The sequence below is a fragment of the Raphanus sativus genome, chromosome 1 (assembly GCF_000801105.2).
Source record: "Raphanus sativus cultivar WK10039 chromosome 1, ASM80110v3, whole genome shotgun sequence".
Lineage (NCBI taxonomy): Eukaryota > Viridiplantae > Streptophyta > Magnoliopsida > Brassicales > Brassicaceae > Raphanus > Raphanus sativus.
Window position 1 is genome coordinate 4,637,861 of NC_079511.1, and position 25,247 is coordinate 4,663,107.

At 33.6% G+C, this 25,247-nt stretch overlaps 4 protein-coding genes across 8 annotated transcripts; 2 read left to right on the forward strand and 2 right to left on the reverse strand.

Annotated features, from left to right (window-relative positions):
- The first annotated feature begins 1,126 nt into the window (after positions 1-1,126).
- On the forward strand, positions 1,127-3,207 carry LOC108842031 (uncharacterized). Of its 2 annotated transcripts, none has more exons than XM_057006325.1 (8): positions 1,127-1,306; positions 1,453-1,505; positions 1,683-1,953; positions 2,052-2,113; positions 2,208-2,403; positions 2,500-2,596; positions 2,696-2,778; positions 2,947-3,207. In XM_057006325.1, the coding sequence occupies exons 2-8, from the start codon at positions 1,458-1,460 to the stop codon at positions 2,952-2,954; spliced, it is 765 nt and encodes a 254-aa protein (XP_056862305.1). In that variant the 5' UTR covers positions 1,127-1,306; positions 1,453-1,457; the 3' UTR covers positions 2,955-3,207. The 2 variants fall into 2 exon arrangements, with proteins under 2 accessions (XP_056862305.1, XP_018470337.1); XM_018614835.2 differs by having other exon boundaries at positions 1,142-1,237.
- A 4,317-nt stretch (positions 3,208-7,524) lies between these two features.
- LOC130509994 (uncharacterized) lies at positions 7,525-9,860 on the forward strand. 2 transcript variants are annotated; one of them, XM_057006329.1, is made up of 3 exons: positions 7,525-8,849; positions 9,106-9,442; positions 9,722-9,860. In XM_057006329.1, exons 1-3 carry the CDS (start codon positions 7,527-7,529, stop codon positions 9,775-9,777), a joined length of 1,716 nt encoding a protein of 571 aa, XP_056862309.1. In that variant the 5' UTR covers positions 7,525-7,526; the 3' UTR covers positions 9,778-9,860. The 2 variants fall into 2 exon arrangements, with proteins under 2 accessions (XP_056862309.1, XP_056862313.1); XM_057006333.1 differs by lacking the exon at positions 9,722-9,860 and having other exon boundaries at positions 9,106-9,603.
- Positions 9,861-19,658: 9,798 nt separating this feature from the next.
- LOC130509999 (probable beta-1,3-galactosyltransferase 1) lies at positions 19,659-22,985 on the reverse strand. 2 transcript variants are annotated; one of them, XM_057006337.1, is made up of 11 exons: positions 22,666-22,985; positions 21,959-22,046; positions 21,844-21,875; positions 21,551-21,744; positions 21,398-21,461; positions 21,242-21,314; positions 21,039-21,159; positions 20,865-20,952; positions 20,662-20,787; positions 20,463-20,575; positions 19,659-20,291 (listed from the first exon to the last, which is right to left on the reverse strand). In XM_057006337.1, the coding sequence occupies exons 1-11, from the start codon at positions 22,797-22,799 to the stop codon at positions 20,146-20,148; spliced, it is 1,179 nt and encodes a 392-aa protein (XP_056862317.1). In that variant the 5' UTR covers positions 22,800-22,985; the 3' UTR covers positions 19,659-20,145. The 2 variants fall into 2 exon arrangements, with proteins under 2 accessions (XP_056862317.1, XP_056862319.1); XM_057006339.1 differs by having other exon boundaries at positions 21,844-21,872; positions 22,666-22,984.
- A 257-nt stretch (positions 22,986-23,242) lies between these two features.
- On the reverse strand, positions 23,243-25,040 carry LOC130497294 (starch synthase 3, chloroplastic/amyloplastic-like). Of its 2 annotated transcripts, none has more exons than XM_056990351.1 (7): positions 24,675-25,040; positions 24,513-24,594; positions 24,210-24,392; positions 23,999-24,129; positions 23,803-23,914; positions 23,591-23,714; positions 23,243-23,506 (listed from the first exon to the last, which is right to left on the reverse strand). In XM_056990351.1, the coding sequence occupies exons 5-7, from the start codon at positions 23,840-23,842 to the stop codon at positions 23,377-23,379; spliced, it is 294 nt and encodes a 97-aa protein (XP_056846331.1). In that variant the 5' UTR covers positions 23,843-23,914; positions 23,999-24,129; positions 24,210-24,392; positions 24,513-24,594; positions 24,675-25,040; the 3' UTR covers positions 23,243-23,376. The 2 variants fall into 2 exon arrangements, with proteins under 2 accessions (XP_056846331.1, XP_056846160.1); XM_056990180.1 differs by having other exon boundaries at positions 24,466-24,594.
- Between the last annotated feature and the right edge of the window lie 207 nt (positions 25,041-25,247).

Genomic DNA, 25,247 nt, shown 5'->3' on the forward strand with positions numbered 1-25,247 from the left:
AAGAACCCAAGAATTTATAGTTGAATATGATGGTTGTAACAGCTGGAAAAGGAAAAACGAAAATGATGGTTGTAAACATCGTGTTTGATAATTCTTATAACATCTGTTAGATTTTGATTGACAAGAATGAAAAATAAACAGGATTACTAAAAACAAGAATGAAAAACAAGATCAGTGTGGTCTATAATGATATGCTCTTATAACTTTGAACACAGAGAACTCAAACAAAACAGTGAAATATTTACAAAGAAGCATTAGTTCATATAAACTTGTTCACTTTTCACATTATGTTATTTCCCAAATTGTTCGATCAAAATTGTTTCCCAAAAATAGATTTATGGTGGAACAAAATATATGTGGTTTAGAACTTTTTGAGATATGCATTTAAATCTGCAGCGCACACGATTTGGAGAGAACTGAATAGGCGCAGGCATGCATGGTGAGAAAAACTCCCACCTAATCTTCTTTTCAAAAGTAATTGATAAAAATATCAGGAACAAGCTATCCACAATCAAAAGGCAGGTGAACGGAAGTATGATGATAGTTTGGCTTAAGATAAAGTATAGAGAAATGTTCAGCTTCATTCTTTATTCTGCAGTTAAATAACAGAGGTAGCATCAAATGTACAAAAGTTTTTTTTAGAAGAACAAAATTTAACATTTATTCAAAAAAAAAAACAATCAAGCAGATGATTGGATCTGAGTGTTTAGTTGATGAGGCTACTCAGGCCAAAACAGTAGCTGTTGGTGCTGCGAACAGTCTCCCTCCCACATGAGTGGACCGGTTTACATTGCTCCGGTACCGGATATGATCCTAGGCTCTCTAAAGACTCTACTCAATAGAGTACATACTTCTACGCACAAGTAGTAAACCTATACACATCACTTTGTAAAGCGAAAACTACGGCTGCCTAACTTTTGAGCGTTAAATGAAAGGTTATTTATTGGCGAAGAGTGGCCTAATCACTCTGACCAAGCAAAGAAGCAAGACGTTAATTGTTGATTGGTTTGATTTGTAAGTTTATGCTGGTTAATTAACCTGGTTTTAGTTTTGTATAAAGTCATGTATATTTTTGCCCAAAAAAAAAGTCATGTATATTATCTCGATTTTGATAAAGACTAAAAAAAATTGATTCACAAGAAAACCGTGACAAGAGAAGCTAAAGAGTTAGAACCTCAGACGGTCCTCGCCTCAGAAACAGAGTTAAAATTTCGCAACACACACGTAACTTGCTAAGGTTTCAAGCGAACTATCACCAAAAATTAGGATCCTGGGTCTGATCAAGAAGCTAAAGACTTTCGAAAGTGTCTCTCTTTTCTCTTCTCACCTCCCAAAAACTCTTCCTTTTTCTTTTTCCCCTGATTACGATAAAAAAAAGAGTTAGTTCTGGGTTTTAGGATAAGCTCGACCCATCTGGTGTTTCTCTATAATTTTGTTTCGATTTATCCGCAGATTATATGGATTTCAATGATCCGATGTTGGTCCTGAGTTCCTGGATTGCTCAAGTGAGTTTCTTTAGCTCCATATTGTTTGTTATATGATCATTGGTAGGCTCTTTTAGTTCACTAGGTTCATTGAGTTTGATTCTCCCTTTGTCTCTGTTGTTGATTTATATGTTTATCACGAAATTCTGAAATTAATTGTCCGCATGTTTTTTTTGTAATCCTTTTGGTATTCCACAGATTGTTGATTTTGGACTTGATTTGCTATGGTGTTTCATACACATTGTTGTGAGCTTATGTCACATTGTCTCTGGCACGTTTGAGGCGATAGAAAGCTATGCGATCTCGTTAGGACTGATTCAAAAATACAGTTCAATTGATATCGAGAAGCTTAAATGTCTAGCGGTTGTAATGGACATAGAAGCAGCTCGAGATGTTTCCAAGGTTATTGAGCTTTTGCAATGGCTAACGACCATTGGGGTGAAACAAGTTGGTCTTTTTGACTCCCAAGGTAATAAAGATGGTTTTATCAAAAACAATCTCCAACTGTTCATTCCTCAATAATAATATATATATGTATGAGGATCTCTTAAGAGTTGGCTTCTTTAGGTTTATTGAAGAAATCCAAGGATATGATCCTTGAAATGGTGCCACGTTCAGTGTTGTTACAGGTATGAATCGAATTTTTAGCTTCTCCCTAGCTCTTGATTAGTAAAAGTATCTGCAAATGGAGCTATGTTTGATTGCTACTTTACCTGCTCGCAGGAAACTGGTGAGAGGGATATTTCGTCTGACCGCATTGCTTTAGAATTCATTTCGTCTTCTGACAATAAAGAAGCTGTTGTGAAAGCAGCCAACATACTACTTGACAAGTACTTGAAATCCAGCCATCCTGACAAGGGTGAAGAAGGGGAAAACGTTTTTACAGAGTCTCATCTGAACGAAGCATTAAGAGTTGTTGGTTAGTGGTTGATTTCTCTCTCGTATGGGAGCTTAAATATACATATTGAAATTTTCTTGAACAAGAAACTGATGATCTGAAACTGAACTCTGGCAGGTGAGAATGTACAGGGTCCTGATCTGTTGCTGGTTTATGGACCTGTAAGGAGCCACCTCGGTTTCCCTGCTTGGAGACTTCGATACACTGAGATAATGTATGTGCTCTGTACTCCTCTTTTTTCTCCTAACCATCATTAACGCATATATTCAGAAGACCCAAATCTCATCAAGTTGGTACTTTTCTTTGTTGATAGACATATGGGATCGTTGAAGTATATGAGATATGGCTCCCTTTTGAAGGCAATCCACAAATTCACAGGCGTGCGCCAAAACTATGGCAAGTCTTTTCATTCTCCATTGTTGTATATATGCAACACAAGATCAATTCTCACTCTTTACACACTGAAGTTTCAAACTTTGACCTGGATTGAGTCAGCCCTCATTAGTTACTTTCTCTTTGATTAATGGGAGGAAACTGATATGTTTTTTGATTTGTTTTTGATAGGGGTTTGATGGTGATTACAGAGAGAGCAGAGCTTCCAATAGAATTTTTTTGAATGTGATTCACATATTTGTCGTTCAAAGGAGACATTGTTGGAGAGCTGTTAATTCAGTGCACCCACCATTGTTGCCAATTTGTTCACATCTTATTCTGACAATTCCATGTTATACAGATTCACAACTCATAGCTGACATATGCATTGGCATTGTATATGAGTTTTAAGTACTAATGAGCTGGATCAATCCACCCCAGTACTGGTCATAATTTCTCGTATAGTTTTCTATTTGCTGGACAGTTATATACCAAGAAAACCAAACTGGTTTAGGCACAAATGTCAGCTACAGCTGTTCAAAGACTTGCTACGCCAAACTATTCAGCTTATACTTAAACCAAGAAACAGGAGAATAAAGAGAAAAACTTACTTGTCGGGCTTCAAAGACTTTATTAAAGTGTGTCTTCACGTCCTCGACAAGTCCGTGCAAAATTGTGCTAAACATTAAATCACTCAAGTTCATACACATACATTCCAAGGAGAAGTCAAGATCCATACTCCGCATGTTTGCGGTTGATGTACCATGACACGAGTATTTGGCGAGAAGAAGTGCTCCTTGACTCGCTGCTACTCCAAATGTAAGTATGAAATTTCAAATTTATTGATAAAGATCATAAGAATAGGCATTTACATGAGGAAGATAAAAATAGACTAACTATATTGCAAAGCTAAATCAGAAAAGAAACCCAAAGCCTGTCATATGAGTAATAATTGACCAAAAAATCATGTTTTAACCTCCAACCAACGCCTCATGAGTCCCTCCGGTTTGCTTCCATACCGATATCCCAATGATGAGATTCTGTTTCTTAATGTCTTGTCAATCTGATGAGCCAGCTGCTCGATCTGTAGACGATCGGGCGTTACAAGAACTCACGTCAATAGTTGGTCGGAACCATGCAGGCTGTCCTCTGAGCAACCACTAAGGCCTCTTTCTTGGCATGAAATCCCCAATTGTCCACGAAAGCCCCGGCCTTATAAAGCTCCTATTCTATACTCCATACTGGTTTATCATGTTTCGTGGATGCTGCATGGAATTGATGGATCTTTTCCAATCATGTGATGTGGATGGCGTTGTGCTATACAGCTCTCAAACAGCAAGTTCGTCTCTTCTGCTCTTGTTGCAAGCTGCATTTAGTGTGGAAGTCCGAACATTGACAGTGTTCTCGGACTCCTATACCCTTGTTTTTACTGTTCAATTCGCCTACAACTCTGAAACTGATGATACCTTAGCTAAGGCAGCTCTTTTCAAGCTTTTAAACTCCCTATGTACTATACTCTTTTGTTTATCTGTTTTAGTGAAGATTTGTTCAGATAAAACAAATCCAGTTTGGTTTCCATGTGTTATATTTTGGTTTTGAGGATTGAATAGATCGTATTGATTACTGACCGGCATGGATTCAAAATTTAACCCCCGAAATGCACTTTAAATTTGATTATTACTATTACTGCTCGTATATTTCATTACATTTTATATGGTTTTATGTTTGCTAATAATTTAAGAAACAAAAATTTCAGGATCGACTTTCAGGCAATTGGTGGTTGGGTATCGGTCTGAATGTTGTCCCGATCGGTTACTGGCCCGTCGAACTATTCACTACACTGTCTGATCATGCTTTCAAAGTACAGTGGGGTGGGGAAGTTGTAAACCTGAACAGTACCGGAATCATTTAGAGGGGAAGTTACCCAACCCATCGATTAGCACATCCAAATTAAAAAGACATATTTCCGTAAGTTTTTCATTAATATTTATAATTATACAGATTTTTTTTTATAGTTATTAACCAATGACAAAATCCAATACTCTTAGAGATCGATCAGTGCAATTAATGCTTTGTTTCTCATTATTCGTGTAATAAATTTATTAATAAAACTTATATAAACAATAATAATATTTTTACAAATATAATTGTTATTAAATAAATATAAATTATGTTTACATATAAACTTTAATAAAATTATATAAAAATATAAGTAAAAATTAATAAAATATAAGTAATTTTTTTATAAAATTGAAGTAAAATATTTTTTAATGTGAGATTTTGTATTAACACTTGATTTTAGTAAATTATTATTGATTATGATAAAAACGTTGATGATAATATTAACAAATGTTGCTATACAATTAATTGTATAATATCTTTAATAACTATTAATGCAGTTGAATTAGTTAAAAATTAATGTGATATTTTATATTATATAAATTTATATAATTATTAAGAAAAATGTAAAAATATATTGCTAAAAATTTGTTTAGAACATCTAAATATGTTAGATCGGTATGACCGGAATGAGCAATACAACCCAAATGGTTCCGGAGAATTTCCAGGCAAAAGATTCAGCAAAGCATCATATTTCTGTAACTTACAGATTGCTCAGGGGAGCCGTTCATTCCTACCTCTTCACGACTTTCAGATAGGAGCTACTCAACCTGACTCCTACAAAGGCTGCGGAGATCATTTTTTTCTTGGCAGATTATTTTGTTGTTTAGTTATCATCCTATAGCACAAGTCATATAATATATGTGTTTCCTACTTTAATCGTTTGTGTATTATAAAAGATTCAGATGATAAAAAGTTATATTTTCGTTGTTTATTTTAATATATGTAGTATAATAAAGTAGTATTTTACAGCCAATATTAATCATAGTAACCTAGAAAAGTATAAATGAAGCACTTAAATCATTTTATTATATTAGGTAGATGATGGCTACAAGGAGTCAAGGAACCACAACATCTTAAGGGAGTATTAGGAGAAGGAACTATACAAGTTCCGGTTTGAAACTCTTCATTATTACAATAAAAAATCACATGTGAGGTAAGTAACTGTCCGTGCATAAAGTATTAACGCAGTAAGTATACTTGATTTTATTCTCGTATTCCCCACCTACACAAACCCACACAAAACATATACGATATTTGTTTATTCTTCAGTTATTGTCTCTAAATCATCATGTCTAACTAAGAAAATAACTACAGTAAAATTTCAACATATCTGAAGCCAAAATGGCGGTGTTAAGCATCGAAGCAGCTAATGTCACAGCAAGAGAAAAACTCTATTTTTATAACTTTAGGCTTTGGGAAATCACAAATTTCCATTTCTATTTTCTTTTTTGCTAAACTGTAAATATGAAAATTTTAAAGACTAACACAGAAGATAATGCTCTTCAATGCCATAATATCGAAGAAGAAAAATATACTAATAAAACATACAAAAGTATGAAAACACTATAAAAGTGTAAACACATCCGTGCATGTGCGGGGGAACAATCTCTAGTTTGTAGAATAAAGTTGATACAAGTATATCGAAATGTGGCACTGCTTATACAATATAAGTTTTTTTGACATTGTTGTTCCTAGCCTAGTTGTTCCCACTATAATATGAATTGTATAAGAAGATGTCTGCATTTTTCCCTGTTCGGACATACCTAATGCTAGTTTTTGTGTGTGTTGAGTGTGATAGGGATAAATGAAAAATTGGATATATTTTCAGAACTCAATTCAATTGTTTCATATCAAACATTATCTTATGAATATGTGATTATTGTATGTTTTTCGTTGATTAATTTTATATGTGTTGAAAAAGGCACATATAAAGTATTTAAAATATTTGGTGTAGTTTCATCTCTAATGAAACACCAAAAATTATACAATTCCACCAAATTTGGTGTAACACTATTCATCACACCAAATATTTAATATACATATTTTATTAGATTTTATTTCAATTATTATTATTAATTAGTTTAAATTTGTAATTAAGCATAAACTATATTGTATTATTTGTACTTTCAAATTATTTTAATAATTAAAATATTTTTATTTTATTTTCAAAAAAGAATCATTACGTGATCATTATCATTTTTTATATTGTAATGTATTATCATTTATTTTATATTCTAATGTATTTTTATGCTTACAAAGCTATTAAAACAAACATACAAAAACCCATTAAAATATATGCTTACAAAGCTATTAAAACAAAACAAAACAAAAAAACATACAGAGGCCCTATTACTTACGGCTAAAAATTAAAATCTATTTTTTAAAAGTTATATTAAAAGAAAAACGTATTTGCTATTCCAACTGTTATATATTATTTAACAAAAGAAAATACTGTTATGTAATATGCCATCATGATTCATTGCTTGATATTTGACCAAACTTTATTAATTTAGTATGGTAAAATACACCAATCATAATTTAATTATATCTTCTTTTGCATTGACTGGTTATTTAAAAAAAAATTATTTTTTCAAGTGAATCCCATTATTTTAAATATTAAAATCCTATAATAGGATGTGCACATCTTTTTGTTGATTGTTCTTCATTACAAAAAGCTCATATAATCTAATTTAAATTAAAAAAATCTAAATTTTTAATAAATTGCTGCGAAAACATATAAATAAACAGTTACTCACTTGACCAAAAAGTTATGGAAACAAATATATTCCCGTTGACTGTTGTCTTGATAACTACGTAACATATTTGTTTCTGTTTAAGAATTTATACACTTTTCACCGCCCCGTAACAACATGACGAAGTCGTCTCCGCCGGTGAAGATACCCGCCACTACTATAGAGGATTATGCTCACAGTCCATTCCATTACGCCGTCGTTTTAGGGGACCACGCTGGCTTGACTCGCCTCGTCTCCTCCTTGCCTAAGCTAACCGAGCCAGAGCAGATACACACCGAGTCAGACTCCGTGAGCCAGGAGCGGCTCGCCGAGCGGATCTCCGCCTTGATCGACCGCCGCGACGTCCCGTTGCGCGAGACGCCTCTCCACCTAGCGGTGCGCATAGGAGACGTTTTCGCGGCGGAGACGATCTCCTCCGCCGGCGCCGATATCACGCTCCAGAACGCCGCGGGATGGAGCCCCCTGCACGAGGCGCTCTGCCGCCGGAGAAACTCGGAGATCACGGAGACGGTGCTCCGTCACCAGCGACGCTCGGCGTGGCGCAAATGGAGACGGAGGCTGCCGTGTCTGATCGCCGTACTCCGCCGCATGAGGGACTTCTACATGGAGGTTTCTTTCCACTTCGAGAGCTCCGTGATCCCCTTCGTCGGGAAGATCGCTCCCTCCGACACGTACAGGATCTGGAAACGCGGCGGAGATCTGCGCGCGGATACTTCTCTGGCGGGGTTCGACGGGTTCAAGATCCGACGCGCGAGCCAGAGCTTTCTCTTCCTCGGAGACGGGGAGGAGTTTCTCGACGTGGCTCCCGGCACGCTGCTCGTGCTGAACAGAGACGATAAAACGATCTCGAACGCGTTTGAAAACGCTGACGATCCGATTAGCGACGGTGAGGTCGCCGGTTTCTGCTCTCAGACGAGCTTGTACCGTCCCGGGATGGACGTTACGAGAGCGGAGCTAGTCGAGATGAGGAACTGGCGGCGGCAGGTGAAGACCGAAACGGTCGGAGAGTGGAGAGCGAAAGGTTACGAGGTGGAGAACGTGAGTTTCAGTTTCAAGTCAAGGAAAGTTGTCGCTGTCGGAGAAACAGAGCAGAACTCGTCTTCTTCGGGGTTTAAGAATAATCGGAGTTTCTCAGAAGAACCGTTATGGAGGGAGCAAGGTTGTTCCAAAGTTGAGGAGAAAGAGTTTCAGGCAGCGAGAAGGAGAAAGTCGGTTTCTTTGCCGGTAGAGGGGGTTCCGGTGGCGGCTTCCGCGCCGCGGATCAAAGAGAAGGAGTTCGTGAAGAGTTTGAGTCCGACGGTTTGGTTAACGGAGGATTTTCCTTTGAAGACGGAGGAGCTGCTTCCTCTGCTTGATATCTTAGCCAACAAAGTTAAAGCAGTACGGAGAATGAGGGAGCTGCTCACCGCTAAGTTCCCGCCGGGAACTTTCCCGGTGAAGGTATAAACGGCCGTCCTTTGAAATTTCTCTTTCGAGAATTATATTAGTACAATAAATGTCACACGTGTTATAGTTTTATTGGATGAGTGCTGATGTGGCAAAACATTACAAGGTACGAGGAAAAAAAAGTGTAGAATCTAGGTGACACTATCAATTTTTGGTTTGGTCTCAAAGTCAAAATTTCTGTTTGGTTCTATAGGTCAACCTATAATTAGACAGTACTGAATACATTTTGTTTTTTTTTGGTGGGACTCAGTTGTCGATACCGGTGATACCAACGGTGAAGATAGTCATGACATTCAGCAAGTTTGTGCCTCTCCGGCCGATGGATCAGTTCTACACACCTCTATCGAGCCCGAGACACCTCTCAGCTGCAGTCGAAGACCAATGCGACGTGGAGAGTGAGGAAACATGCGACATAAGAACGTCAACAAGTTCACGCTCAACGTTTTCGGCGTCGTCTTGGCGAAGACTGAACATAACGGGCACCGGGAAAAGTGCACAGCGACGGTTGGAAGAGGAGCAGGCACAAATGGTGGATCCCTTTTCAATACCGACAGGGTATAAGTGGACGAGCAACTCCGATAAGTCAGGTAGTGAATCAAACTACTTGTTACATGTTGATTTCTTTTTGTAACATTTTGAATTTTTGATTATTGTCAATATGAATAGGGTAACATTGGTTCAAAACTTAAACTAAGTCAATACTACGATTTGTAAGACCTCACTAAACTTCTTTTTCATCTATAAAAACTCTTAAACTTGCCATCTTTTTTTATCTGATTTAAATTTCGTTGATCAAAAGAACACAGCCTAAATTCTCCATTCACAACAACGGGATCGTTTCTCTCATGCTGCTTTTGATTTTGTAGGTAAAAGAATCACTCTATCGTGTGGATGTGCTCAAGTAGTTCTCCGGAAAAACTAAACATCTTGGGCTGAAAGTTTTAACGGGCCAATATTTCCAGGGTAGATCACTAATAGACCTATGTGTTTCGTTTTTGTTGTTGTACTCATCAAACGTTAAATAATTGATCTAAGATTCCAAGAAAGATGATTCTTAGATCTTGAATTAATAAAATAAATGAGACGCAGGGATGTTTTTGTTTGTAAGCTTTTGATAACCTAACTCTTGTTGATTAGTATATGTAACAAAACTGGAGAGTAAAATAATAGAACAAAAAGCAAGAACTAGATGGGGTTAGGTTGTTCTTTATACAATCTGTTCCTTATGCTTTTGGAAAAGTTAAAAGATTCCAAACAACGTTTGCTTTGCAAGTTGGAAACGAACTAACATGAGTTGGCAAGTCCATTCCAAGACAACCCAAATAATCATATTTCATTACTTTTATATAAAACATAAAGACTAGGTTAAAAGATGACACTCTAAATATATTGTTTACTAATATCTACACTCAAAAATAAAATAAATTGACAACCCATCCACTATTAGTGTCTCCATTCTCCACATTACCACTTACCTTGCTCCTTCAACATCGTTTCTTTCCTCTCTGCCAAGAAGAGCTCCAGGAATCAGAGGTACTCTTTATTTATTTATCTTTATCTTAGACATGATTATATGAGTTCATATAGACGACTTGAGTTTGAATAAAGATATTGTGAATCTGTGATCGTAATAGAATGGCGAGTGAAGCACCGAGTTGGGCGGATCAATGGGGGACCGGAGGAATTGGGGTGATGGCAGCGAAGGAGGAGACCACTGATGGCAAGAAAGACGCTGCCGGGAAGAAGTCCGGCAAGACAAAAGCAGGGTTTAACAAAGCTAAGATGGTTGCATTTATTGGTGTCAATTGGATGAAAAATCTTGTGCATAGGAAGAAGAAGGACGCTACTTCTTCATAAATCAATACTAATAAAATGTGCTCTCTGTTTCTTTGTTTTCTCCTTTGGAATGTCTCAATTTACTATTACTTCATTCTTTTAAAAGATGTGTTTGAGATGGTGCATCCCACGTATGAATTCTGATTTGTTCGCATATTTGGCGTGCCTCGAGCCTATTTACACATTTCGAACGTATTTAACTGTGCTTGCATGTGCATTTCCAGGCCCGATTCTCTGTGTGTCTGTCCAGCAGTGCATTTGCAGTATGTCCAATTGATTTTTACTGTAAAAAGAGCTCAGATTTTGTGGTGTCAAGTTTATTATAGATCATCAAATTAACTCCAGAACAGGCCCAAAACATCGTCTAGCAAGGTCTGTGCGTTTTTCATGAGGCCCACTTTGATTAATAACTGAAAAACCTACTAAAAGGTGATGATGATGTTAAGGTTTTTTAATTTTTGAGAAAAAAATTTGGTTATCGTTCACAACTTCACATCATGGTTCATATTGAATTATGTGTATGCATTTCCATTGTAGACCGCTTTAACGGAGTACATATAAATATATAATTTATGTGATAAAACACATGTTCAAACTTTTGAGATGATTATCATGGTTGACCAAAAAAAATATATTCTAGAGATAAATCGAGAGACATGAAAACAGACTCTGATATACTTCCATGCATTTTTGAAGATGATGCATATCCTTTTTTTGCTATCCCCTAGACTATATTTGCGAAGTGATTTTGCCACATGTCCTCTCTATAATCAATTTCACAAAAATATGACATGGCTATTGAAATTGATGACATGACTTCCGTAAAAATATGACATGGATAATTTCATTTAATGCTCATATAAATATTTTGGAAAACTTTTTAGAATATGTCAATAACTCATATATTACATTTAATGTTGATTTATATTTTTAGTAAACTTTTCAGAATATGGTAATAACTCATAAATTATCACTAAAAATATATTTAAATATGACATTTTTTAATTTCAAAATATTATTTAATTAATGAACAAAATATATAATTAAGCTAAAACTAAAAAACGAAAATTAATTTATTTGATTAAAATATTTAGTAATTATGATTTAATATAATAAAACCCAAACATAAAAACAAATTTAAGGTTTATGAAATCAGATAACTCAATAAAACTGATATAATAAAAGTATTTTTAAAAATAAAAAGACAATTCATATACATATATCCTTAAGGAATTTTAATATATAATCAGATTATTTTCTAAAAAAAATAAGATATTTTTTATATATTGTGTTGTTATCTTTAAATAATTGTTTCTGTTATAAAAGTTAATATATACCATTATTTGTGAATTTATAATATAGTCAAAAACGAATTTATATTAACAATATTTTTTTTTAAATAAGATAATTCTTATATATTGTGGTGTTATCTTAAAATATTTTTTATATTATAAAAGTTAAAAATTAATATAAATAATTATGTTTAATTATTAACATTAGTAAATAATTTTAATGACTTAACTGATAAGGTATCATAATCTTGAAATATTTAGAATATTCTAAAGACAATATCATAGCCAAACTTATACACTATAATTTAATGATGTCGAAGTATTACATATATGTTTATATTATGTTATATCGGATTTTATCTAAAATTTTTAAAAATTATGCATTTTAAAAAAAAATTATAAATTTTTAATCGTAATATCATTAGTTTCTTTTAGATATATACAATTTTATATGATTTTTAGTAATTTTGTACAAGTTGAATTAATACATTTAACCAAAAGAAATAGATAAAAAACTTATCTAAGATTCTAATTTTAAATATATAATATATTTTCTTAAATATTTTTTAAAATAAAAAAAAATATTTTATCTTTATTTTATGCTTAATTAAATAATATTTATATTAATTATTGGTAAAATAATAAAATATATAATATTGGTAAATTTTATTTTTAAATATAATTTAAATTTTAAAAAATTTATCACTGCACATGGTGCAGGAAAACACCTAGTATATTACATAACAAAACATATTTCCGATAATATTATTTTAAAAGGTTTGGACAAAAAAACCAAATTTTACTCATAAGGAAATAATAAATAAATAAATGATCAAAAAAATATAATAAATAACAGGAATTTAACAATATAAAAAAACTTTTTATTAGATAGAAACCCTAGCCGTCGGGAAGAGATAGAAAGCTGTCAAAAATTCAAACAGCCGGTTTCGGTGGTTCTGTTAGTATCGAAATTGGTTGTTCTCCTTTTTATGTCTTGTGATTTATTGCTGTTTACTTTGGATGTTTTATTTTAGGTTTTGGTTTTGGATTTGATGATATGAGAGAGATGTCGCCTCAGAATTGTGTTTTTTATTCCTGCTTCGAATTTGGAACGTGGCTTTTATCAATTGTTGTTAAATTGAGATTTGTTTTAGTTTTGAGTTGTGTTGCTTTATGTTTTCTCTTCTGTCGTTTGCAGCTATGGTTGATTCGTTTTCATCTGGTTTTAGTTTTTTGGTTTCGTCGGTATGAGTTGTATTTATTGTGGAGATATCTATTAAACCTCTCTTTCTCCACCATGGATTGGGCGAATGTTTTCAGACGAAGCAGTAGATTTGATTTCCATATTTTCTTTTGCGAAGAGGGTGATCAGTTTAGTTCTGTAGATCGCTATTCTGTCTAACGAGTGTCCGCGTGTAAAACCTGTAAATCTTTGCTAGTGTTTTTCTCTTTAGTGTTTCAAGATCGTTTGAACCTAGGTGTTTGTTTTTTTGGTTCTGCCTGCCTCCGTTTTGTGACGGTCTCTGGTGTTGATGTAAGTTTATTTTCCGCTCATGTTTTTACAGATGTTGCATCTGTTTTGGTTTGGTGGTGAACTCTTCAAAATTGGGTTTGCTTAAGTCATTGGTTCTTCGTTATCTCAGTTTCATGTTTCTCAGGAATGTCTACAATTTATGATCAGTCTATCAGTTCCAGTTTTAATACCTATAGCTCTCTAATGGTCATTGTTAATATCTATCTATTTTGGACCTATAACTCTCTAATGGTCATTGTTAATATCTCTCTATTTTGGACTACTGTTTTCAGAGATATTTCTATTTTTTTCCGACGGTTTTTTGTAATTCATGATGCATTTAATTTTACGAAAATTTAATACATGTCGAGTTAAAAAAACAATATATAAAATAAACAGGGAGGGAGAATATTTGGAAAGTAGAGCCATATTAATTTCGAAATTCAAATGTAAATTGGGAGTGTGACAGAACCCCACCAACATGCCTTGCTTTCTCTTACAAACCTCATAAATACTGGTAAACTGAAAGCTCGTGGGAACATTGTTCCTTTAACTAATCGGCTATCTAGCAGGTAGCATAGATAGTTACATTACGTATTATTTATATATAACTTTGTAGAAAAAATAGATATATACGTACACCAATTACCAGTATACAAAAGCCAATAAAATTAAAATCCGAGATAGTTATGAATTGGATCAAAAAATCCGTTTCGAAATAGACATACTTATTAGTGACCAACATATATATATATATATCTCAATGGCCATGCTTATTTCGTCGGCTACAAATAGATTAGTTCGGTTCATGTAATACGAGTGTTTGGCAAACCATATAATATGTTGTTTATTACTATAAATAATTATAATGCGTCATTTTTCGTAGATATATTGATTTGGTTAGAAGAGTTTGAAGTGGTTAGACCATAAATTAGATGCTCTCAGAGAACAAATTGTTAGGTCACTGCTACAGCAAACCCTTGTTCTGGAATCAATCTAAGTTTGTTTTCATAATTGATATCATCGGTTGTAATAAGGGACATATATATACACTATAACAAATTTTTTTCTCACTATAACAAAAAATTAAATTTAATAAGAACACATAATGGTACTATTTTTGAAAAGAAAAAAGTTTTCTAATAGAAACAATTCAAATTTAATAAGCCAACCTCCTTTTTGGTATGGGGTTGTTGGTCTAATTTAATGCTAGTATGTTGCCTTGCCTCTGTTCTTCAACCATCTTCATATTTATAACTTCCTCTCCTTCTTCACTTTGCAGTCCCACAATCTTTCAAATAGCCACGTTCCTTTTTTCTCCGTTGATTCTACTTTTGTCTTTAACGTCGCTGAAAGTAAGAGTTCTGCAAGGATCCGATGATGTTCACCGGTAAAGTAACGTTTTCAGTGCTAACATCATTTTTATATACTTATTATATGGTTTAATAGTCTATGGTACTTATTTGTTTCCTGATTTTCTGAGATTTGCTGAATTATGATGTAAGGTAACACGAGATATTAGTGCGGTTCAATCAAATAGTCGTACTCTTACTTGATAGAGATCGTTTTTGTTCGATTGAGCCGTGCCAATATCACGTTAAACCAAAATGGAAATATGGTTTTATTAACCGTGTAACCGTGAAGTTATGTTTATATAATTTTTAAAAATTGTTTCCTATTTTGAACAGTATCTAAGAGCATCTCCAATGTAAAACACCATTTTTTCTAAAATAGAGTAAAAGTGATTATGGAGTAAAAATGCTCCAACTCCATTCCATTTCTCACTCCATAATGGAGTGATGAACAAAAAAAATTAGATTACTCCATTTATGGAGTGGAGTGAGAAATAGAGTGAAGTTGGAACATTTTCTACTCCAAACTCACTTTTATTCTATTTTGGAGGAAAAAATAGAATTGGGTTGGAGATGTCTTGTCTTAATATTTTTTTTGTTGCTCTGCAAGCTCCGAAGGTATGTTGTCACGCGACACAGACCCCAAAATCCAAGTACAACTGCGATATAAAACTTCTATTTTTAGAAAGTGTATAGGGAATTTTAAGCAAAAAAATGTACAGACATGCTACTAGAATAAGAGTAGTAGCTAGAATGAAAATGTTGTCGTGGCTTTCTATCGCGAGGATATTGCAACGATGCAGAGAACTATAAGTTTTGATTTTTTAGCAAAAAAACTATAAGTTTTGATTTGTAGTTATTTGCACTTTTGTCTACAGTTAATTGGCTTGTTTTTACGTTATTTAAATAAAAGTGTAAGGTTTATTATCCGCTCTATGTTAATCTTAGAACAATAATGAAGTCTGTTCTGGACTCACTCTCAGTAGGCAATAGGGGTTATTATTAAATTCCATCGAGTCGTTCAACATTTCCGGAAGCATGTTTTTGACAAAATGTTAACACTTTCCGAAAATACATTAGATTATTCATAATATAGTGAAAAAGGATACCGTTTCTTTAATATTCCCACAACGAATGTTATCAACTATGTGAATCAAAGTGTTGCTTCCAACTTATAAAATTCAAACTACTCCACGGTAGCAAAATTCCCAAGACCAACCAAGTGTTTGTAATCTAGTTGTAGTCTCTTGGAGCTTAGTATATCCATCAATCCTAGATTCGATTTTTTTCTGAAAATTTAATTAGTTTGGGTTTGAGTTTCGATTCAAGTGGTTATTTTTGACATTAGTCAGAAGATATTTTAAACTCGGATCAAACAATGTGGTGTATTTCGGACTAAATTCACTTTGTAGTAGTAATTTTGTAGTAGTAAATGAGTTTTTTCGAAACCAACTAGATTAGCCGATAAGGTTTATCGAAAAAAAAATTCCAATAGATCGAATAAATAAATTATGATGCGAGAGTCTACCTGAAATTCATCAGACTTGTTCCAAAAATTCAAATATTAAAACCAAAATCAAATACAATCGTAATTACGGGTTAAAAGAGCTGGTATTGAGCTTAACATAATCTTAAAAACAGGTCAGAAAAGACAAAAACAAAAAGTAGTGGCAGTAAGATTTAATGAGGAGCAAGAAAGGAGGACATGTGGGAATTAAATAAAAGGATCAAATTCTGGTATGGGACAAAGAGGGTTGAAAAAATCTAGAATGGGACACTTCTAATTTTAATTAAAAAATAAATTAAAAATAAATCAAAATTTGGGGAAAAGACCATAAGACTTAAAGAATTAAACATATTTACTAGTTTATGCCATGACTATCCTATCCAGATTTGACCCGGATCCAGACCCAAAATCCGACCTAAAACCCGATGCAATTTTAACCCTAATCTTCTTCTTCTTCTTCTTTCTTCTCCATTAATGTTCTTCCACCATAAAACAAAATCAAAAATTTTCTTTAATAATCTACTAAATTTCTTTTTCTTATACCAAATCGATCAACCCATAGTCATGTTCAATCAATTATATCTTATCTAGAATCAAATTTCATCTTTTTCTTATGAGATTCAAGATAAAGAAGAACGCAGAGTATTACTAATACAACTAGTACAACTATAATGAGTATAACTAGTATACCAAGTATAACTGATACAAGTAAAATATGTATACAACTTTGCAATTAATATAGTGATTTTTATTTTTTTTTGTTTTCACGTATAAAGATGATAAAAAAAGATGATGTAGAACCAAGAAGACATATTGGTCTAATCTTCCTCGCATGCATGTATCAAATACATGAATAATATATTTTTAATAATATTTAATTTGACTAATGATTTGTTACAAGTTGTACTAGTTATACTAGTTGTACTATTTTCGGAAAAAATCATATTCATCTTTTTGCTCTCGAGACCAAAAAGGTAGATACGGAGCCAGAAAAAAATTCAACCATGGTTCCAAATACACGAGTCACCGGAAAAAGAAGAGAGAGGGAGTGTCGGCGATGAACAAAAAGGACTCTACTATGAAAAAGAAAGGTGCCGCAACGAAGAAGAATAAATATACAATGAAGAATAAGAAGAGAGATACAACGAAGAAGAAGAAGAGAGATACAACAAAAAAGAGTGAAGTCATGACAAAGAAGAAGAAGCTCGATGGTGGTGTCTACGGTGGTCCTCGTCAAATCTAACCAGGCAGGTTCAGAACCGTGAGAGAGAAACCACATCTCCATTTGGTAAATAAAACAAAATATTGAAAACTCTCAATTAAAATAAATTAAATTTTGTCACCATTAACCAATTAAGATATTTGTTCGTTTAATTCATATGGAAAACATGATTTATTAGTCGTGTTAGTTACATTAATTGTATATTATATATGAATTATATAATTTATATATACCAATTATATCAGTTATCTATCTTATTAAAACAGAAACATTCTGTTGGACCTAACATTTATTTTGTAAGTTTTTAAATTAAATACACCTTTATACTTTATAGTTAAACATACATTAAGTCAATAATGTTTCTTTCTTTATACTACTATCCATGTTTCCAAACAATATACTTATTTCTTTATACTACTATCAATGTTTCCAAACAATATATTTTTATACTACTATCAATGTTTCCAAATAATACAATAATTAATCTTAGTTATTTTATATATATCATTTTCTTTTTAAAATTTTGTAAAAACGTCGTAATTTCATAAATTGCAAAATAGTAAACTTTAAAATTTCGATTATAAGATTACAAATTATGAAACTATTACAATTTAAATCCAATTAGATTACATATCGGTCATCCATCAGTTCAATCGGTTAGTCTCGGGTTTTAGTGATTTTTTAATATGAATATTTTAAAAACATAAATTGAATTGTCAGATCTTCGGATTAACTGGTATAATCACAATCAGGTTGAATTTAAAAATACTGATTTAAATGCAAAAATATTTTAAATACACACTCTTTAAAGATAACCAAAATATTTGTTAAATTATTAGTGAAATTTTTCATCGTAAAATATTCCGCGCTTCAAAAGCGCGGGTCAAAATCTAGTACTAGTTATATCATTTGTTTGCATGTTTAGTTGTACAAGTTATATTAGTTATATACATAGAAATAAGAGAAGTCGTGTGGTTATGATCAAACAAGGAAAAAATGATCTAGGGTTGAGAGAAAGTGGGTCCCAGGTGAAAGAGAGATGAAGAGAAAAAATATTTTGTGGTTCAAATTAAAAGAGATGAGACGATCTAATGGTTGAGAATGCATTTTCATCAAAGGCAGTTTTGTCATTTATAATATATAAAATAACAAGTAGTTCTACCAATTTTCTAGTTGTACAAACTATACATAGTTGTACTAGTTTTTGAGTTATACCAGTTTGTGCATAGTTGTACTTTGGCAGTGAAATCGTAAAATATCAGTTGTACCATATAATAAATACAATTACATCAGTTGTACCACTTATTTATGTTTACATGTCTTTGCCCGGTTACAATGAAATCATCATTTTCATAAAAATACATTTCATGTATGTTTTCTAAAAATTAAGTGGACAAACAAGTTAACAAACCTTAAAAGTATAAGGTAGATCATGTAAGCTTGTGGAGTTCTGTAATAATTTTCAAAAAAAAAAAATCCAAAACTTCAAATAAATTAAGAGAAACTTACGAGCAGATACAAATTGAGATATTTGATTGTTTTTCTCATATAAAATACCAAATTGGTTTTGTCAAATTTATGAAATGTCAAAGTTGTACCAGTTATACCAGTAATACTTGTTTAATATATAATAAAAATGATACCAATTGTTTATATGTCTAGGCTTAGAGATTGTACCAATATTTTCACTTTATAGCTTTGCAAAAATATGTTTGATATTTTTTTTATCTTAATAACATGACTAATATAGTTTATAAACTCAAATAAAATATATGAAATTTTGTCATCATATACAAATTAGGATATTTGTTTGTTTATTTCACATGTAAAACATGATTTACTAGTCCGGTTAGTTATAGTAGCTACATATTATATATAGATTATAACATTTATATACTAGTTATAAAATTTCTTCACATGTTCAGTTGTACGAGTTATACTAGTTATACCCAGTCGAATTAATGAATGAGATATGGAAGATTCTATGGCTGTAATTGAAGAAGGAATAAATGATCATGTGGTTGAGATTAGAGGGAAGAGAGAGAAGGAGATACATATGTAATCGTGTGGCTAAGATTAAATCGTAGACAAGACGATCTAACGGCTATGGTTGATATTTCAATAATGGCATTTTCGTAAATATCAGATTCTCTTTTTTCTTTATGATCCGATGGCTCTGGTTTAAAGAGAGAAAATATAATCGAATGGCTCAGATTATTCTTTCATTAATGGCAATGTTGTAATTTTTTAACTATTATCCCATGTAGATTAATTTTGGTGGTTGTAGATTTTTTTTCATCCATTTGTCCCGTAACAGATTAAAGTCCTAAATAAAAGGCGCAACAACAATAAGGACTCTCTATCTGTCTGTCATAGGACAAACCAAATGTGACCATAACCATTATTTCATCGCCTCACATTAAACCACTTCACTCACTATTTTTTGCATACATTTATTCATTTTCTCACCCAAAAACCCTACTATTACTAATAGTTCCCAAGTCAAATCATGTTGTATAATTATTACTATATAGTAAGAAATTTTTGTTTCTCTTTATTCTTCTTTTTTCAAGAATGTGTCCATAACGCAGTTTCAGGTTCACCACAACTTTCATGAACATCAGCCATTCTCTCGGCCGACAGACAGATTCCGCTGCATTTCCAGTCAAACGATGCGGCACAAGCATCTCCCATCATTGCTTTTAGTTGACAATCTGCGTTTCCAAAATGAAAACATTGTTATAATTTTTTTGTCAAATTAAACGTTATTATCTTTTTTTGGTCAACATTAAACGTTACTATCCAAACTATTTAAAAATCAAGTAAAATTAAAACCGGTAACTTGTACATACTAAACCAAACCAGAACTGTTAAGCAGTGTTTACCATGAGGAGAAGTGCTGCAACAAAGTTTTCTGTCATTAACATGCTCAACGTCCAATCCTATGAACCAAGATCCCAATGAAACATCCTCGTTCGCATACTTATGCAATAAATCCCTTTATTCAAGAATATAAAATAAGATTAGATGTCTTTTTCCCAAGCATTTCTGGTTGCATTGTAAAGGTTATATAAACGAGCTTACTGGTTGATCAATATGTAAGTGGCTAGATCCTTAGAAATAGCGTAGAACTGTCCCGTGGCATGGCGAAAATACCTGTTCCCGATCTCTCCAAACTTCCAATACTCCGGTTCATGGTACTTCACACCCCTGTTTGTTTGTAAACATTTTACTTTTAGGCTGCTGCTTGTATCTAGTATAAGAACCTAGGTAGGGTTTTCACTTACTTCATTGCTAGGACAGGACCGGACTTCATGCATCCAAGATAAGCACGCGGCTTGTTCCGGTGACTTGATAAAGTCGCCTTGAGAGTAGCTGCCAAAGAAAAAGATACCAAAAGAAAATGGATGAAATAATATACAAATATAAAGATGAAAGCATTTTGATTACTTTTTTCATACCAAGATTCACATGAACGTCATCATCAACTTTGATGTAGAATTCAGCGTCCCACAAGGAAACAGCTGTAGCGAAATACGTCTTTGTCTTGGCTGATAACTCCATGTATCCCTCTCTATGTTCCTGTTTTTGTTTTCTAAAGCCTTTAATACAAAAAAGTAGCAAAGAAACAACAAATAAACATCACAAGAGAATTAAGTTTTACCAGTCTCAAGAAATCACCATATGCTTTCTCCTCTGCTTCAATAGCTTTCTCAAGAACGCCAAGAGACAACGTACTGAAATCAGAAAAGCATCATAATTATATGTTTTAAATGCTCAGTTTTATTTTTCACTACAGAACATGACTTCTCCTTTGTACCTGTGTCCTATAACAAAGCGAACAATGATGCCTTTCTCTTCCTCCAACTTCTTAAGCTTCTCTCCTGAACAATTGTTTAGAAATCCAAAAAGAAAAATTTACATTTTCCCGGTTTATTTACACTTCACGCAACTGGGTAAAAACAGCCTTTACCTTGTGGCATCCATGTTGAACGAACAGAGTCACGTCTCTTACGACTACTAAAGGCAGTGTTAATACCAATGACCATGAAGTATTTTCTTTTCTTGGCTTCTTTGGAAATGTTAAACTTCCCGGACAATGACTCCCGCTCTGCTCTAGCAGCTACCAGTTTCATCTCCAAACTTGCAATGGATTTATCTAAGATCCTGCAATTTGTTTTTGAATATATATTTAGCATCATCTCTAAAAAACATATACAGCAATCGTTCATGGATACATCTGGTGAAGTTTCCAAATGGGTTTACCCGATAGTGTTGTTACCATATTCCAAAACCTGCTAAAAAAACGCACAAAACCAAAACAATGAAATATCGATAATTCAAGTGAGAAATGGTTATGCCAAATAAACAGAAGTCCTACTTTATTTTTGTTTTGAACAGAGTCACCAGATTTTAAGCTTAGTTTGGAGAGTGTTGACATGACTCTAGCTTCAGGTACATTCCACATCCTGATATATTAATACAAAAACCCATTATCATCATCGTTATCATCAACACCCCTATTCTCATACACAAGTTACAACCCTTAACTCCATAAAAAGATCAAAACAAACAAAACTCCGAGTCAAAATGCAGATCAAGTCACTGAGTTTCGCAGTGACATATAGCAACAAATAAGATGGAAGCTCTATGTTCTTTTCATACTTGAGGCCAATCAACTGTTCTATTTCTACACAATCCACGCCATGATTGGAATGAAGAAACCAAATTGATGCCAAAACAGAATCCACTATTTCTGTGATCCTCTACATGGTGCCACCATTTGATCAAAATCTATCTGATAAGCAAATATAAGATGTAGTTTTTTCTTTCTCCTGCATGTTTGGTGATTGGTTCTTAACAAAAGCTACACAGAAACATGAGACGATAGACCTGTCTGAAAAAAGTACGTCTACACCGACAAAAATTCTAAACTTGAGAAATCTACTCTAAAATTTGTGGAGAAAATCAAAAGCAGATTTAGTCCCAAGAAGATGCAGTTTAGTAACGAAAAGGAAAACATAGACTGGATTTAAACTCCATAGAATAAAAGCTAGAATCGGACATGAACAGTGAGATAGAGTTTACCTGTTACTGAAGAACATTCCAAGGCAGAAACTTGCGATGCAGAAGAAAAACAGAGAGTTTCTAGAAATCACATTTCTTGGAGTAAAGTAGTAGTAATCTCCAACACTTCCTCCTCCCCTGTTCTTGAAAGACATTTTCTGATTTTAGCTGAAAAGAGCTCAAATTCCTAGAGTAGTCAATGCAAAAAATCAAAGATTCAAGCTTCTTTTTCTTTTGTGTGGGTCTGTTCTTTTCTGTTTGATGGAATATCTCTCCGACTCTCTCTCGCTTCACACACTCTCTCTCTCTCTATACCTGAGAGTGAGAGATGCATGAAGAAAGAATAAACACAAAACACCAAAAATATTATTTTTATCACTATAAAAAAAGGGTAACCGTTTGGCAAAATACGATGATGACGTTTCTAATGATAGTTTTAGGAGTTACTAAAAAATGTCAAAACTGATGACAATTTTGGGTTACTAATTCAAATGATAACTGCAGCTGAAAGAGTTACAGTTTAAGGGGGGTCAGGTTAAGGTTTTTCTTTAAAAAAAATCTAAATTATAGCAATCAATTGAGAAATATAACAGTGGTATATGTGATAAACAAACTTTGCTTATCTTTATTTTATTCAGAATTACTTTAAATTCTTTGGGAACATTAACAGAAAGAAAGAACCAAAAGCTAATTTCTGTACATACAAAGATAAATTTTCTACTATCCTTTTTCTCACTTGCGTGCAGAGTGATAGAGCTCAATGTACTCAAGTGCAGGACGATTCCATGACCAGTCTTGCTCCATCACCGTCTTACACAGTGAGTTAAACCACTCTCTCCCATCGTACCAAGCCGATATCGCCCTGCAATAAAAGGAAAAACCACCCGTTAATAGTTAGTTATCCAGTCAACGAGAGTACTTAGTTTAGTTTTTGGTTTGTTTTTACCTATTGAGAGCATAATCCACACCAGGAGCATCAGCCCCGTCGAAGCTGAAGCCATTAGGTTCTAGAACTTGAGCTTGTGCCCTTTCTTTATCATGGTCCACATCAAAAACCGTGTCGTAGAGTCCTACATATTGGACAAAAGATTAAACCATACAGCTCGGTCTTAAGGGAATCAGGTAAAGCTTCTAATCATAGTTAAAAAAAAACGTTACCTCCAGTTTTTCTTACGACAGGAACAGAGCCGTATCTCATGGCTATGAGCTGTGTCAGCCCACACGGCTCAAATATGGACGGTACAAGAATAAAGTCAGCCCCTGCGTATATCTTCAAGCGTAATAACACACACAAAAAGACTTAGAGCAACACAGTAGAATGAAACAACGGTTCTGTTATATTTTATTCTTTTACCAAATGGGAAAGAGGTTCATCGTAGGTTAGAACAACCGAGCTCTGTCACCGTGAGTAGAATGCAATTGGTTTGCCAAGTTCACGAAGTCGTTTTGGATCCGTGGATCCGGTGCTGAACCTAGCAACACAACCTGCTTTCAAGAAAACTTGTGTAAGGATTGTGAAAAATGTTCATGATAGAACCTTTTCAAAGGTTTTGAGAAAAAAGAACCTGTCCATTGCGTTCCAAGGTACGCCAAATAGCGTGCTTGATCAAATGTATTCCTTTTTGGTGAGTTAAACGCGTAACGATTCCCACTACAGGAAGATCAGCACTCTGTAGTCCAAGCCTGTTTTGCAGTTCTTCCTTGGCTACTCTTTTGCCTTCTACGACGTTTTCTGATGTATAAGGAACCTAAAAACATATACAAAGAGTTCCAACATTACACATGATGTATAGCAAGGAGAGGGATGTGATGAAAGCTTACGGGTATGAAGCTATCGTTATATGGATCCCATATATCAGGGTCGATACCGTTTACTATTCCGTGGAACTTGTATAAATGTGGAGAGATTACAGAGTTTCCAGCTACTTCCTTGGCATACGTTCGTGACACCTATATGATGATTAGAGGAGAGTGAATTATATTTGTAAACAGATATATTCTAAAGAGCATAAATTGATTCAGGACTTTACTGTAGTCGCTTTATCTGCAAATGTCATGGCTTTGCCAATGGCACCAGCCCCAAATTCCAAATTATGGATTGTGAAGACAACACGGGTTTTAACTAGACCGTAATGCGTGTAATGATCCTTGAACAACCATGAAACTGGAGCACTGGACCAGTCGTGACAGTGAAGAATGTCCTGTTACATGTTGAGGACCAAAGGATTTAGCGCCATTAAGCAGTGCCGGTCTATACTTATTTGGCGTCTAAAGCACACTAATAATGTTCTTAGTTACAATTATTTTTTTATTCTATTTTTATGATTATATAAATAAAACAATATGATATATTTGTTTTAGTTAAAAAGATATTTTTTTAGTGATAAACTTCCAATAACTAAAATTTTCAAACCAGCTCGGTTCAAATAGCATTGATGGTCTATTTTGTTGATTACTAATCTTATATTTTTTGGTGGCATTTTCTATAAGTAAAAATAAATATATGATATTGAAATACATATGATAAAACAATGTTAAGATTTCAATAGAAAATGTTATTTTAACATCAACATCAAATTCCTTTTGTGAAATGCTCACAACTT

What these genes read in the sequence shown, in the direction of transcription:
- LOC130509994 (XM_057006329.1), top strand. Translation starts at nt 7,527, where the DNA reads ATGACGAAGTCGTCTCCGCCGGTGAAGATACCCGCCACTACTATAGAG. An exon ending in CGGGAACTTTCCCGGTGAAG is followed by an intron (nt 8,850 to 9,105) that starts GTATAAACGGCC and finishes GGTGGGACTCAG; the next exon opens with TTGTCGATACCGGTGATACC. An exon ending in GAGCAACTCCGATAAGTCAG is followed by an intron (nt 9,443 to 9,721) that starts GTAGTGAATCAA and finishes TTGATTTTGTAG; the next exon opens with GTAAAAGAATCACTCTATCG.
- LOC130497294 (XM_056990351.1), bottom strand. Translation starts at nt 23,842, where the DNA reads ATGAGATACGGCTCTGTTCCTGTCGTAAGAAAAACTGGAG. An exon ending in TGTCGTAAGAAAAACTGGAG is followed by an intron (nt 23,715 to 23,802) that starts GTAACGTTTTTT and finishes TCCAATATGTAG; the next exon opens with GACTCTACGACACGGTTTTT. An exon ending in GTGGATTATGCTCTCAATAG is followed by an intron (nt 23,507 to 23,590) that starts GTAAAAACAAAC and finishes CTTTTATTGCAG; the next exon opens with GGCGATATCGGCTTGGTACG.
- LOC108842031 (XM_057006325.1), top strand. Translation starts at nt 1,458, where the DNA reads ATGGATTTCAATGATCCGATGTTGGTCCTGAGTTCCTGGATTGCTCAA. An exon ending in CGAAGCATTAAGAGTTGTTG is followed by an intron (nt 2,404 to 2,499) that starts GTTAGTGGTTGA and finishes GAACTCTGGCAG; the next exon opens with GTGAGAATGTACAGGGTCCT. An exon ending in CTTCGATACACTGAGATAAT is followed by an intron (nt 2,597 to 2,695) that starts GTATGTGCTCTG and finishes CTTTGTTGATAG; the next exon opens with ACATATGGGATCGTTGAAGT.
- LOC130509999 (XM_057006337.1), bottom strand. Translation starts at nt 22,799, where the DNA reads ATGTCTTTCAAGAACAGGGGAGGAGGAAGTGTTGGAGATTACTACTAC. An exon ending in TATGGTAACAACACTATCGG is followed by an intron (nt 21,745 to 21,843) that starts GTAAACCCATTT and finishes AACAAATTGCAG; the next exon opens with GATCTTAGATAAATCCATTG. An exon ending in CGCTTTGTTATAGGACACAG is followed by an intron (nt 21,315 to 21,397) that starts GTACAAAGGAGA and finishes TTCTGATTTCAG; the next exon opens with TACGTTGTCTCTTGGCGTTC.